This window comes from Polypterus senegalus, chromosome 14, assembly GCF_016835505.1.
Source record: "Polypterus senegalus isolate Bchr_013 chromosome 14, ASM1683550v1, whole genome shotgun sequence".
Classification (NCBI taxonomy): Eukaryota; Metazoa; Chordata; class Cladistia; order Polypteriformes; family Polypteridae; genus Polypterus; species Polypterus senegalus.
The window spans coordinates 103,575,566-103,589,013 of NC_053167.1; the positions used below are offsets into that span (position 1 = coordinate 103,575,566).

General features: G+C 35.9%; 1 protein-coding gene across 3 annotated transcripts in view; it reads right to left on the bottom strand.

Annotated features, from left to right (window-relative positions):
- Positions 1-1,487: 1,487 nt before the first annotated feature.
- tlcd4a (TLC domain containing 4a) overlaps positions 1,488-13,448 on the bottom strand; it is a 99,944-nt gene continuing 87,983 nt past the window's right edge. For all 3 annotated transcript variants that reach the window (XM_039735719.1, XM_039735718.1, XM_039735720.1), the window contains 2 exons: positions 5,184-5,257; positions 1,488-4,768 (listed from right to left, as the gene is read on the bottom strand). In XM_039735719.1, the coding sequence (XP_039591653.1) occupies positions 4,474-4,768; positions 5,184-5,257 (369 nt within the window). In that variant the 3' untranslated portion in view covers positions 1,488-4,473. The remainder of the gene's footprint in view (positions 4,769-5,183; positions 5,258-13,448) is intronic.

The following is a 13,448-nucleotide window of genomic DNA, read 5'->3' on the forward strand; positions in this document are numbered from 1 at the left end:
TGTAACACAACAGGTAAGTAGCACTAACAGCAGCTTAAATGTATTTGGATCATCTCTCAGTAGCAGATCCCTTGTGAAAGGTGCTACACGACCGCTGTGGTATAGAAATTACATTTTCTATGCGACCCTGCAAATTTCTACCTGACAACCTTGCACTACGTGCCTGTGATTTAAGAGAAAAATTATTCTTAGAAATGTGGACGCTGCCCTTCCATGCTTAATGGGCAGAAGGTCCAAACAATTCCCAAGTCCAAAACTTAACATGAAGAGGTCGGTACATCTTCTTAGATGTAAACCCTCCATCTTCTTTAAAAGAATGCATCACAAAAGCAACCTTGAATGTTGCAGGGTTTTAGTAACCTGAACTCACCTTAAGGGACAGTAAGTAGTCGTGCAGCACAATTTACAAAGAGACTTTTGCTTTGATGGCGCCGATCACACTCATTCGCAAAGATTTCCACTCTCCCAGGAGCCGACGAGGCACTCGAAGTGTCACAAACAGTTCGAGAAGAGAGGACACCGCCCGAAACTGCGAAGCTCTCGACCAGGCGGAGCAGCCTGACATTCCGTGCCTCCGGCGTCCACTTGTTCACACAACCCATTGCCGCTGAAGGTGGTGTAGTCTTCACATTGTTTACAGCGCGCAGTTAAAAGTAGAAAGACTCAAAGCTGTTTTCCTCATCTCTTCTACTATCAAGTACTGCCAAATAAAAAAAAGTTTAATGTGGCAGTTTCGCGACAGTCACGCAGACGAATAAATAAAACCTCTCTGTCAGAACGTGCCTGATGGTGGAGGACTGGGAGAGGGCAACGCGGACGCACTTCTATGGGATAGATCGGCGTGTTTGTGTTAACTTCTTTTCAATATCAGTAAAATAACTCTCACACAAATAATAACAATTGTAAAGACGACATAAAAATGCCGTCCACAAACCAGGTGATTAGATCCTGTATTATAATATGTTCTGTGGCCATACATAATTTCCGTTTAGTGTGGCCATCGTAATTTCCGTTCAAACATGAAAAGAATTTTATATATATAGATTTGCTAGCTTCCAATCTTTCCCTAAAGATGTGGGTCTTGCTTTTTGACAAATACACAACTGGGGTTTCTATATGCACTTGCTCAGCTCCTTACACAATTAAGGAAAAGTGCAATCTGCTCTTACAGGTTTCAGTGTATTACAACTCAAATGCTCAACTTGCCATTCTGACTTATCTAGAAAATACACCTATTTTAGATTATAGCTTAAAATGTTGTACCATCGCTCCCTCAAAGATGATCATCTAAAACTAAAGCAAATAAGATCTTTTAATGGTATTGGGTTGTTTGTTACAGTTTCACTCCTACTGTACTGTGATTTGCATGAAGGACATAGTTTGTATTTAAATACACTGTATTTCAAATTAAGCTTCAAAAACAATTTTTGCAACCTTATGTTGTGCTGAACTGAACTAAACAAAGCATTATGACATACACAGAAAAATGCAACAGAGTCATTTATTGCAATTACACATAATTATGAATGTATTGCTTTATTGCAGGCCAAGTATGTAGGAATTAATAATGCAGAGAAAAACCAACACAAAATAAACATTCTATACACATTCACTTCTACATTCTTGAATTTCTTTCACCAGAATGTATAGAAGGTTGATAAATACCAATGTTTTTGAGGCATTGTTGTAGACAAAGGTTAAAGTAAGAAGAAATATTTTTTAGTACTGGCTTGCAGAAGAAAATGCAATTCTGAATGTGATTTGAACTTAATTTACCATGTTTGTAGATAGTGAAATCTATTTTATTACGCAGTATGAGTATACTGTATTATACATATGTAAGCATTTCTAGTATAAAGTGTATGCAGAACGGAATGTTGCTCAAAACAAGGTAAATCAAATCAATGAAATGAAAGGGGCATTAAAAATATCTGAAAGCATAAAATTCTAACAACACGTACTCAAGATATATGGGTCTATCCATAACTAAACCTTGTGCTTTCAAATACAGTTCGTATTTTAATTAGGAAAAAAATATTTTTGCATCTAAATCATGCAAAATATTTTTAGTAAATACAATGCAAAACAACAGATATATTGCTTACTTTTTGAAATAGAAATGGTCTCCATAACAGCAAATGTTGCTTGCAAAACTCTAATCGCTGGTGACAATTTATAAACAATTTATTTACCTAATAAATCTAAAAATAAAAGCAAAACTGATTTGTATATCAACTTTAAAGTAGTGCTCTTCTCTAGAATTACATTTAAAAGAACTTGGCAGAAGCACTGCTAACAACCACAGAAAAGATAAAGTGACAATAAAAAAATCGTTTAATTACAACTATCAGAAAACTGGACATAAAACAATTTTAAAAACAAAAGCACTTTGTTTGAATGTTTATCATACCCATGCTCCTGAATTTGTGTTACGTATGTTCACGGTGAAGGCAAATCACAAGAAGAAATGACGATAGAATACAATTAAGGCATCAATGTTGTTTAAGTGAATGTGCCAAACACTAAATCTTCTGATTTGTACTCATTATGTAAGAAAGTTCACCCCTATTAAAAGAAGACTCAAACCTCATGAATTCCAACTAAAATTATCCACAAAATAAAAAAAAATCATAAGCATAATTTAACAGCCTCTGTATATTTTGATAGTAATCTCTTACTATGAAGTAATATCTACATACATCAGAACCATATATTTATAATTCATACCATACAGATCCATAAATAGATTCAACATTTCTGTATTAAATGCAGACGTGCTGGTTTTAAAATTAGGTGCATGTCATTAACATACTGAATGAGGTAATCAAGTAAAAGAAGAAAATTCCACCTTCTGTATAGAAGGCCTTGTGCATATAATTTACCTATTGTTAAAGGGAGCATTTACAAAAAGTACAATGTGTATAGGGTTTTGTCTTTGATGCATTAACATGTTACAGTACTTAAAGTAAAAAGTTGCCATCGACACTTTTGTTAATGAGAAAATATTGCAGCATGCACTTTTATACATAAACTGTAGTAAGAATACAGCATTTTAATAGTATTGTATACATGAATTGATGTGTCTGTAAAAGATCAACATACAGGTCATTGCTGATGCTCTACATATGCAAACATGCTACACAATACAGGGTAAGACCTTAAGTATTTAAAAAAAATCCTCCTTTATAATGTACCCTTGTTATTGGTAAAGTTACCATCTATCTATCTCGTTGTCATCAGTGCTACTCCAATTAAAAATGTAGCTAACGCACATTGATGACAATTAGGAACTTTCAAGAAAGCCTAATAAACTACATTTCCTATGTAAAGCAGATGTATTTGAAGCGTAAGTGCACTTTTAGTCCCTTTTACATTAAAACTCCAAAGTTAAACAAAGTATAAAAATATTGATATATCCCTACACACAGAATTAGCCTTTTTTTTTTTTTATAATTGCCTTTTCTTTATACCAGCAGAGGGAGTGAAACTTGCCCACTGAGAACAAGCAAGCAGCCAATCACCAGGCCTGAATTCATCACAAAGCTGAAAGTCCTTTTCAGAGAATGCAGATAATCAAAATCCATTGAGTGAAGTTTACATCATCAGTATCTGCATACATTTTATTGCACTTGAAATGCTTCTTTTGCTGATTGGCACGCTTAATCGACACATGGAATCACCATGTTGTTGCCTTTTTTTAATTATATAAAATGCATTTTAAATAAGTGTGTCCTAGATCTGGAAATCCAACTAGATCCCCAAAACAGGAATAACAAACCTTTCCTAGCAATACTGCATTTTTCTCAAACTGGAATCATGATTCTGTGTTTTCCTATGCAATTCAGTAGGCTTTAGGATGTGAAAACATCTTTAAACAGCAACGACTGCTGAAATTCATCATTTTAAAATGTGTAGCAATGTCAAAGTACTACATGAAATGTGACAGCTGTTCCCAGGGAACTAGACATCCCCATTAGAAGAAAGAAAAAACAGTTTTGTATCTGTGATAAAGCATGTTACCAGTAATAATATAGCTAACATATTATTTTGGTTCATCATTAAATAAAACCTGAGAAACTCATCTCAAAGTATTTTAAAAATGAATAGCTTTTTCTCCCCATCTTTTCTGGAATTAAAAATCATACAATCGGCTGCAGTACCAATTAGGGGCAAAACAGCTATTCTGTTGTAGTTCAACTAATGGGATACAACCATGAATTGAAGCTGAACATTTTAAGCAAAATTATAGATACTTTTAAATTTTTAAAACTGACTAAGAATGTTGCATGTAGCAGCTTGCACTGGATGTCAAATGCCAAAATATTTGCAGATGCATGAGTGGAGTAACATTTCATATGGACAAGCACTTCATGGAAATATTTATAACAGAGAAGGTGCATTCCTTTTCAGAATCCAGAGTCTTCCTTTCCATCAGTAGTAATCATATTTTTATTAGTAAATGTTACCATTTTCTTATTTGTCTACCTTATATTTTCTGCTAGAACGCAGAACTTTATAGCAACCACGGGCTATTTTGTGCATCCACATAATGTTCATAATATCCAAGCAAATACTTGAACAAATCCAAGCACTACGACCCCCAAAAGACAGCCTGTAGAAAGCTTCTGTTCCATAGATGGAAATCATCTTTTTGTAGTACAAGGGCATGACAGCAATCCGCACCATGAAGAAAATCACTGCCATCATCACTCCATTTGCTATGTTGGGTTTTGAAGACTTGGGATAACCTAGGACTTCAAAGAACCAGCTAAAAACACATACAAAATGGTAAGTATGGAAAGAAATAACATATTAAACAAAGCATGCCATATTATACTATCAACGTCAATTGCACATGATGTCCTCAAGTATTTGAAGGAGGGGGTGTGCACTCATGTCCTACAATGATTATACCCAAAAGGGTCTGTAGCTTGAGAAAATTTGGCAAATGCAGTACTTCCTCTGGGACGAGGAATTTAACTTCAAGAGACCACTAGGGTTGCTGTAATAATTGCAATCTAACAATCCACTTTTTGGGAGCCTATTGTTTAACCTATCATTTTATGATCAATCGTTCAAATACTTACAAAGGAATCTATTAATTAGAATAATTAATTATTTGTTAGCATGCTACGCAATCTCAGGGAAGGTGTATGTCAAGAAACTGGACTCTTTGTACGTACCGCTGATTGACACAGGGTGTGGAAAACTCTGCAAGCAGACGAAAGTTAGCAAAATAAGGCAAGAATCCTTGACCCTAAAAGAATAATTTGGAAACAGATAATGAAAAAGTAAAGACAATTTTTATAACAAAGCATTGCTGGGATAGCATTCTCTTAATCTCCACATCAGTGCCCATATTTGTATCAGAATCCTTAAAACCAAGCCGCTAAAAAGACACTTTATATTGAGTTACTTTGTTAGTCACCCATTAGAAAATACAGAGGTATGACTGACATTACCAATTTTAAAAAACATATGACTCACAACATTGTTTTTCCTAAAAACTGCAGCTTGTAATTTGGATTTATTTGTAAAATGTTTGAACTGATGTGATTGCAAGCAAGGACACTTAAATATTGGACTTCCTAAAAAATATAATGAGTGACCAAACTTTTATATTTCAGGAATTTTGTACACAATTTCCAACTTGAGGGCATGTGTGATGGAGAAAATACTCAAGGAAAATCAACTCAACTGCTCTGGATGAAGGTCTAGTAAGAGTCTTATATAGGACATGCTAATGTTGATGTATGTGATGAAAATAACTAGGTTGAGAGTTTTCACAAAAAAGCACAGAAGGATCTTTCAAATAGCTAACTAAAGATTGCAAAGATATTAGTTGAGATCAGGTAGCTAACTATATAATACATATATAATACAACTTAGCAGAGGTGGAAATTGTTGCAAACAGAAAAAACGGTGTGACCTATACAATCAAGCCACGAAGGTCCTGAACTTGCACAGTTTGGTGAGACACTGGCCTCATCAGAAACAACATTCTTCATACATTATTGTTTTACTAACCTTTAATGAATGTCGTTTAATATTTTACATTAGTAGGCCTTTACACATTCCACCAAAGGAACCCATCTTTCTCTTAAGGACATTTTATTTTATTTACTGGGACATGTTTAAAAGAATGCAGCCTCAACCATAGTTTCACACAGGATAATTAAACACCACACAAGTTCCGTTAAAAAAATACTTACTTTAATTACTTTTACTTTCCGCCACAATAAACTTACTTGGAGGGAAAAAAGAGACAGAATGGGAAACACTAACACTAATCAACCATCTTGTCATTTTATTGATTATTTTTAGGTAAATAGCACGAATGTATGCAGAATATTTTGAAGTCTAATTGTCTATGGTGTTTCCTATATACTGTAACACTTAATTTCTTCCATCCATCCATTTTCTAACCCGCTGAATCCAAATACAGGGTCACGGGGTCTGCTGGAGCCAATCCCAGCCAACACAGGGCACAAGGCAGGAACCAATCCTGAGCAGGGTGCCAACCCACCGCAAGACACACACAAACACACCCAGCACACACTAGGGTCAATGTAGAATCGCCAATCCACCTAACCTGCATGTCTTTGGATTGTGGGAGGAAACCGAGCGCCGGAGGAAACCCACACAGACACGGGAGAACATGCAAACTCCACGCAGGGAGGACCCGGAAGCGAACCGGGTCTCCTAACTCGAGGCAGCAGCGCTACCACTGCGCCACCGTGCGCCCTTAATTTCTTTGTAAGTTAAAAATTTTGGAAGACAAAAGTATGGAACTGTAAGTGCACAAGGTCAGACACATTACTTTGCAATTACAAAGACCATAAAGCATCCAGTGTTAGTCATGCGACTATACCAAATGCAAATAATATGGAGATAACAGATTGTATGATTGAAATGCTTTAATTTTGACATTTAAAATCACAGAAATCACAAAAGAGCAAAAAAATATAATGTAGGAGGTATTTCAAGCTGGGCGGCACGGTGGCGCAGTTGTAGCGCTGCTGCCTTGCAGTTAGGAGACTTGGGTTTGCTTCCCAGGTCCTCCCTGCGTAGAGTTTACATGTTCTCCATGTGTCTGCGTGGATTTCCTCCGGGAGTTCCGGTTTCTTCCCGCAGTCCAAAGACATGTAGGTTAGGTGCATTGGCGATCCTAAATTGTTCCTAGTGTGTGCTTGGTGGGCTGGTGCCCTGCACGGGGTTTGTTTCCTGCCTTGTGCCCTGTGTTGGCTGGGATTGGCTCCAGCAGACCCCTGTGACCCTATAGTTAGGATATAGCGAGCAGGTTGGATAATGGATGGATGCATATTTCAAGCTAAAACACTACGTCTGCATCTTTGATGTGTGCAAAGGTAACATACTAACTTAGTTTAGGCTGGTCTATGTTATAGATGTCTGTTTTTAACTCAAATCCCAGTTATCATACAAGATATCAAAAATGTTGATTTTTATTTAGGGGTCAAAACTAAGCAAATGTTTATATCTTGGTTGTTTTTTCTTATGCTTTATTAAACATAAAAGTCAAGACATATAAAAACATTAAACAGATAATCTGGAAACTATTTACAAATTAAAATCTGTTGATAGGAGTTATTCTTGCTGTAAGACTTCAACAGAGGGCTGCAACTGAGGATGGACAGTAGTTCCTGGATTTGGTGTCCTGTTTCAACTTTTTCTGTCCATTCCAGTTATATTACAACAATGTAATTGTTTCTGGATATCTAAATAGGTGCATGAAAGATGTCAAATCATTACTAACAAATTAAGTTAACAGGATTTACATCTTTGACTGTATTGAACAGAATAATTTGGTAAGTTACTACTACTACATCAAGCAAAGGTTAATGTTGTATGGAGCCACTGTGCATGCCAAAAAACATAAAATGATTTACATGTTTAAAAGTTATTTCCACTTCATAAAAGCACACTATCTAAAACACTAAGTAAAAAAGTAACTGTACAATTTCAAAATATGAGTGAGTGTCCATATTCCTTACACCCCATCTAGTGCTGGTTCCAGCCTTGCACTCAGTTCTGCTAGGACAGGCACAGACTCCCCATGACTCTGAAATGGATAAGTGGGTTGGAAAATGTATGGGTTGTTCTATTTTCCTTCCTCTTGATTCATTGCTACTCAGTTCTCTTTACATTATGTTTGTACATACAGTATGTTAAAATTAAACTGTTTTCTGATTAGCCAAATGTTAGATTTTTAAATTTGTTTCATCTTTTAAATATGTGTAGCTATTGCATCTTTCAATTTACTTTTTCAAAGAAGCTTTAACTGGATAGCAAACCAAACTGGTTCAAATATGTCCTGGTATCATTGTCCCCTTGTAAGCAACATTGACAGTCCTGTGTGCGTTTTGCTACATGTTTCTGTAGATGGTAATTTATACTTTTGTGTATACATTTCAGACTGCATACTTGAAAAACGAAAAAATTGTGTGACTTTTTGTTTATCCTACAATCAAAGCCAGCAAGAACTAACATTCTATGTTTTCTGTTCATGTAGTGCAATTTGCTGGACTAAACTGTGAATAAGATTCCAAATCATTTTCAGCTCTGATGAATATTTTTCTGCATGCTATGTTTTTCCAGTTTTAAAAAAAAAATGTTTTTGGAAGTGTCTATTATCTCTTAAATGAGTTTGTGTAAAAATACACAACCTGTTACAACATTTTATAAGGTGCAAATTATCAGACAAGTAACAACTGATTGCGCCTGCTAAGAAAATTAAAGTCTGAGCTCTCCAAGATAGCACCAAAGGAATAATAAACAGTTTAACAACAAACATAATATTCATTTGCTATTTACTCATTTTTAAGTAAGAGATTTATACAACTTGAGAAAATCACTTTCTTCAGAATATGTTGATCAGGGTTGTCTACCCAAGTGTACTGTATATAACGTACCAGTATGTGGTAATTGCAAATTGTTTGATAAAACTTTTTAAAAACAGGCGCTTACCTGAACACCATGCTTTAAAAAGTTACAGAGAATGCATACTTACCTTAGCTTGGGCTACTTAAAAAGAAAAGTACACGTTCACAGTGGAAACAACCCAGAACTGCATACTAGTACCTCTAGATACTGGTAAGTCCATACTGTTACTGGGCAATACAACTGCTCAGTGTACAGCAATAGCATAAACTGCAGACAAGATAGGAATGGAAGCCAACCGGGTCAATCAAGTCTATTGCTTTTGTTTTCCTTTTGTTATTTTTGGTAGTTTTTGCATGTTACCATTTTCTACCCGTAAATACGGGACTGTAATTACTGTTTAAACACATTAGGCAAGGACAGAAAGAGCAAATTGAAAAGGAAGTGCAACTATAGTTGGCAGCAGAAAGCAACAACAACAACAACAAAGTAATACTACATGCATTTACAACTGACTTGTACAAGGTATGTCAAATGTGCAATATCTGTTAGGATACCTCATAGCTTTCCTTCAAGCAGCAACAACAGCATTAGTGGAATTTTGCACACAAGGCTTTTGACAAGTGAAAATATTCTGGGGTTTTTTTTCTTTCCAATATATATGTTTTTAATTAAAAGGTGGGGATAGGAGGGTGTGGTGTCAGAAGTGGGAAACAATAGGTCAACATACAAATAAAAAATTATAATGACAAATTAGTATGCAGTTATTTGATAAAAGAGAAACAAGTATATAGAGCCAGCAGTTAATATTTGGCAAAACATTTAGCTACATCCCATGCCTAATCATTGTACTGTACAGTTTGACATTCTCTGTGTGTCAGCATGGATTTTTCTCCAGGTACCTTGCTATTCCGCTAATATGACCAAAGATGTGCATGTTAAGTTAACTGGCAGTTACAATTGTGTGTGAGTGGGTCCTACAAAGAACTGCCTAATGGTGGGAGTGATAGGCTCTGGTCCCTATAAACCTGAATTGGAATTAAGTGGGTTTGAGAATGCTATATTTCTATAAAAGGTAGCTAAATATTTTTTGCCTACTTAAGAACAGCTTTGGCAAATAAAAATGGATGACCTATGCTAGGATTACTGGCCTATTCAATTTTTTATGGCTTTTATTTTCTCCATCACTACTACAGGTATATATAAAGATGTGTTTTGAATGTAACAAACATTTATTTGAAACACTTTAACCATGTCACCTCTAAAGTAAGGGATAACTTCAGTATTTAGTAAGTTTAAGGCTATCATTTCACATTTTTGTCTGGTGCCCCTTAAACCACAACTGTAAGCCTCTGGGAGGGATGCACTTTTTTGTTCAAATTTATAAGTACTGGTTCACAAAATGACACAGTGTGTTGTAGTTAATGTGCTGGGTCCCAACCAGCAAGGTAGGTTGTACTTTTCCAGGATGGGAAGCCATAAAGAAAGAATAGTGGGTAATATATTCCCCCTGAACAGTCAGTCAGTCAGTCATTATCCAACCTGCTATTTCATAACACAGGGACACGGGGGTCCACTGGAGCCAATCCCAGCCAGTACAGGGTGCAAGTCAGGAACAAACCCCGGGCAGGGCGCCAGCCTACGACAGGGCACACACACACACACACACCCACACACCAAGCACACACTAGGGACAATTTAGGATCGGCAATGCACCTAACGTGCATGTCTTTAGACTGTGGGAGGAAACCAGAGCACCTGGAGGAAACCCATGCAGACACGTGGAGAACATGCAAACTCCCCCCTAGTACAGAGATTCTCAAACCCGGCCCAGGGACCAGGTTTTTGTTGCAACCAGCTTCTGTTTTTAATTGGATTCCTGGGCTAATTAAGTGAACTGTTATTTCCCAGATTCTGTGTTTTGGGAACAATATAGAAATTAGAAAACTAAGTTTGGTAAATATATATACCTGTATATATATATATATATATTAAAATGTACAAAGTAGTTATATGGGAATAGTGTATTTTTTTTTTCTTTTTAACAATATTTTAATCTTGATTTTCGTTGTACTTTTCCAGGTGTTCTAATTGTTTAATTAATCCATTATTTGCTAATTAGTGGGTCTGATGCTAAAGTAGTTATAGCCTTTCACGATTCAGTGTTGTTTGTCTGGGTATCTGCTCTGCTCGTTTTCAGTTCTCATTATTAAAATACAATGAAGGGAGCAAACTGCATAGAGAAAGGGGAAAATATATAATTAAATCAACAAAAGAGAGTTAAGCATTTAAATCTATGGCAAAAATAGAAATATTTCTAAATATCTTATAAATGTAAAAACCATGCTGCTGTGCTTTTAAGTCACAGTGGGCCCGAAGGACTGAGTTTGAAAACCCCTGCCCTAGAACACAGGGTGGCAGCAAACCTCCAGCACCATCCCAGGCTGGATCACTGTAGGGTTACATGGAAAGTGCAACTTGTTCGGGCTGCCTCATTGGGGACCTCTCAGGCTGCTGAGGGGGAGCTCTTGGTGGAAAGCCTCCTTACCCACCTCTGTTCAACCCAGAAGTTCTATCAAAGGTTACTCTAAAATGCGCATAAGTACTTTAGGGCTATGGGTTAAAAGGCAGTTGAGTTAGAGTGTGCAGTGGAGTAGGGTCAAAGTGGAAAGGAGTGCAGGAGGTTGCAAGAATACTATTATGGTTATTCTGCTGGCAATATCTACTCTTGTGGATTTGGAATTTCTTTTGAGAAGATATTGTGACAAAAGTGTGGTTCAAGCATATTAAAATGTTAAATATATTTTGAAGGCTTGGACTCAATCTCGAAAATGACAAATGTCTGAGATTTTTCAGGTAAGGAAGGCACAGTTTCAAGGTAAGGTAGTTCTACTCACTAAATCATGGCGCCAGAGAGTGACTTTTCAATGTTGATTAGTACATGCAGGTAAAAAATTCACTGCAGACGTGACAACAATGACCCCATAAAACCTATAAGGTTTTTAGGGTAAACGACTGCATAGCATAATTGGGAAAGAATAACTTCAGCTTCAAAGTAACCGAATTTATCCTTTAATTTCTGCTACCTAATGTATACAATACCTTTTCCCTTTGAGATTTCTTTCACGCTATTATATCCACTTTTGGTAACACTATGACAAAAACTAATATAATATTCCAAATTCGGCCTTATAAGTGTCTTGTACAGCTTAACCATAACCGGTATTGATTTATACTCCACACAATATGGGCATTACATAACTCAACATATTATTAACCATCTTAATCATTTCAGTACACTGTCTAGTTGTAAATGTTTAGAGGAATATTTATTACTCTAATAGGATTCAAATGTTAACACAAAAGTAGTATTTTATACCTCCAAACCTCCAATCCAATTATATAATTATTTGTAATCTTGTTTCTTATGTGTAAGATTTTTTATTATTTTAATTAACCTTGTTATGCTTAAATATAAACCGAGACTTGGTGTAGGGATTTTGACACCTCTAAGGCTTCTGGTAACCAACTTAGTTTGAAGTTATCTACAGTATAAACACTGTTATTTATATGGCCACAACCTTGAGCTTAAATAGGTTATAAATGGATGGATGGATGGATATAAGTTTATATCTTTATCCAAATCATTTACATAAATTAACAACATAGCACAGTTCCCTGCACAACTCCACTTTTGACCTTGACTGAAAAGTTCCTTGCATAAAAGCTATGGTATTTGCAACTTGGTCTTTTAATGAGCCCTACTTCTTATGTCATCTGGTTACTGATTTACACAAACTTAGAAATGTTCCCAGTAAAAAGAAAACAGGTGATTTCAGACAGAAGTCTCCAGACGAATGCATTTAGGGATTAGGTTAAGTCTGCTCTGAAATCACAGACTTGTCATCATCCAAACTTTTCAAAACAGGACAATTTTCACAGTTAATGGCAAATAAGTTTGCTGTACACCGGACATCAACAGACAATATGAGAACTGTGATTTAAAGTGGCATGAATTGCTTGTTTTGTACTAAAATATAGTTATGAGACTGAACGTACTCAGGAAAATTGCAAAATAATTAGGAGAGATGGTTAGAGAACCTTGCATGTCTAAATATATAAAGTCATAAAAATTTTTACATGTGCTGTTAAACTTAACAACATAATGTAAATCAGTACGAAAAGATTTGACAGTTACTCCACTTATATTTATAAGGCAGCCTTTATGCAGGCAACCGCAATTTATGTCACATTTAAATACTGCACAGTACTTTTTATCAGCAGTTTCACATGAGCATAACTGCATGATCACCCTGATTTATGATCAGCATAAGTATGATCAATACTATATAAAACTCAAATCAGGTATGGAAGTAGATTATCTTTACGCCTCTGTATACATTTGAGACTGGTTTGAGCTGTTAGTTAAATATGTCTACTGGCAGTGTCCAAAATGATATTGTCAATAGTCCACATTTCTCTTCTTAATCAACTTTAGGGACAATGCTTATCATACTAGTAGTTTTTAAGCTTACATGAACCAAGTCTAT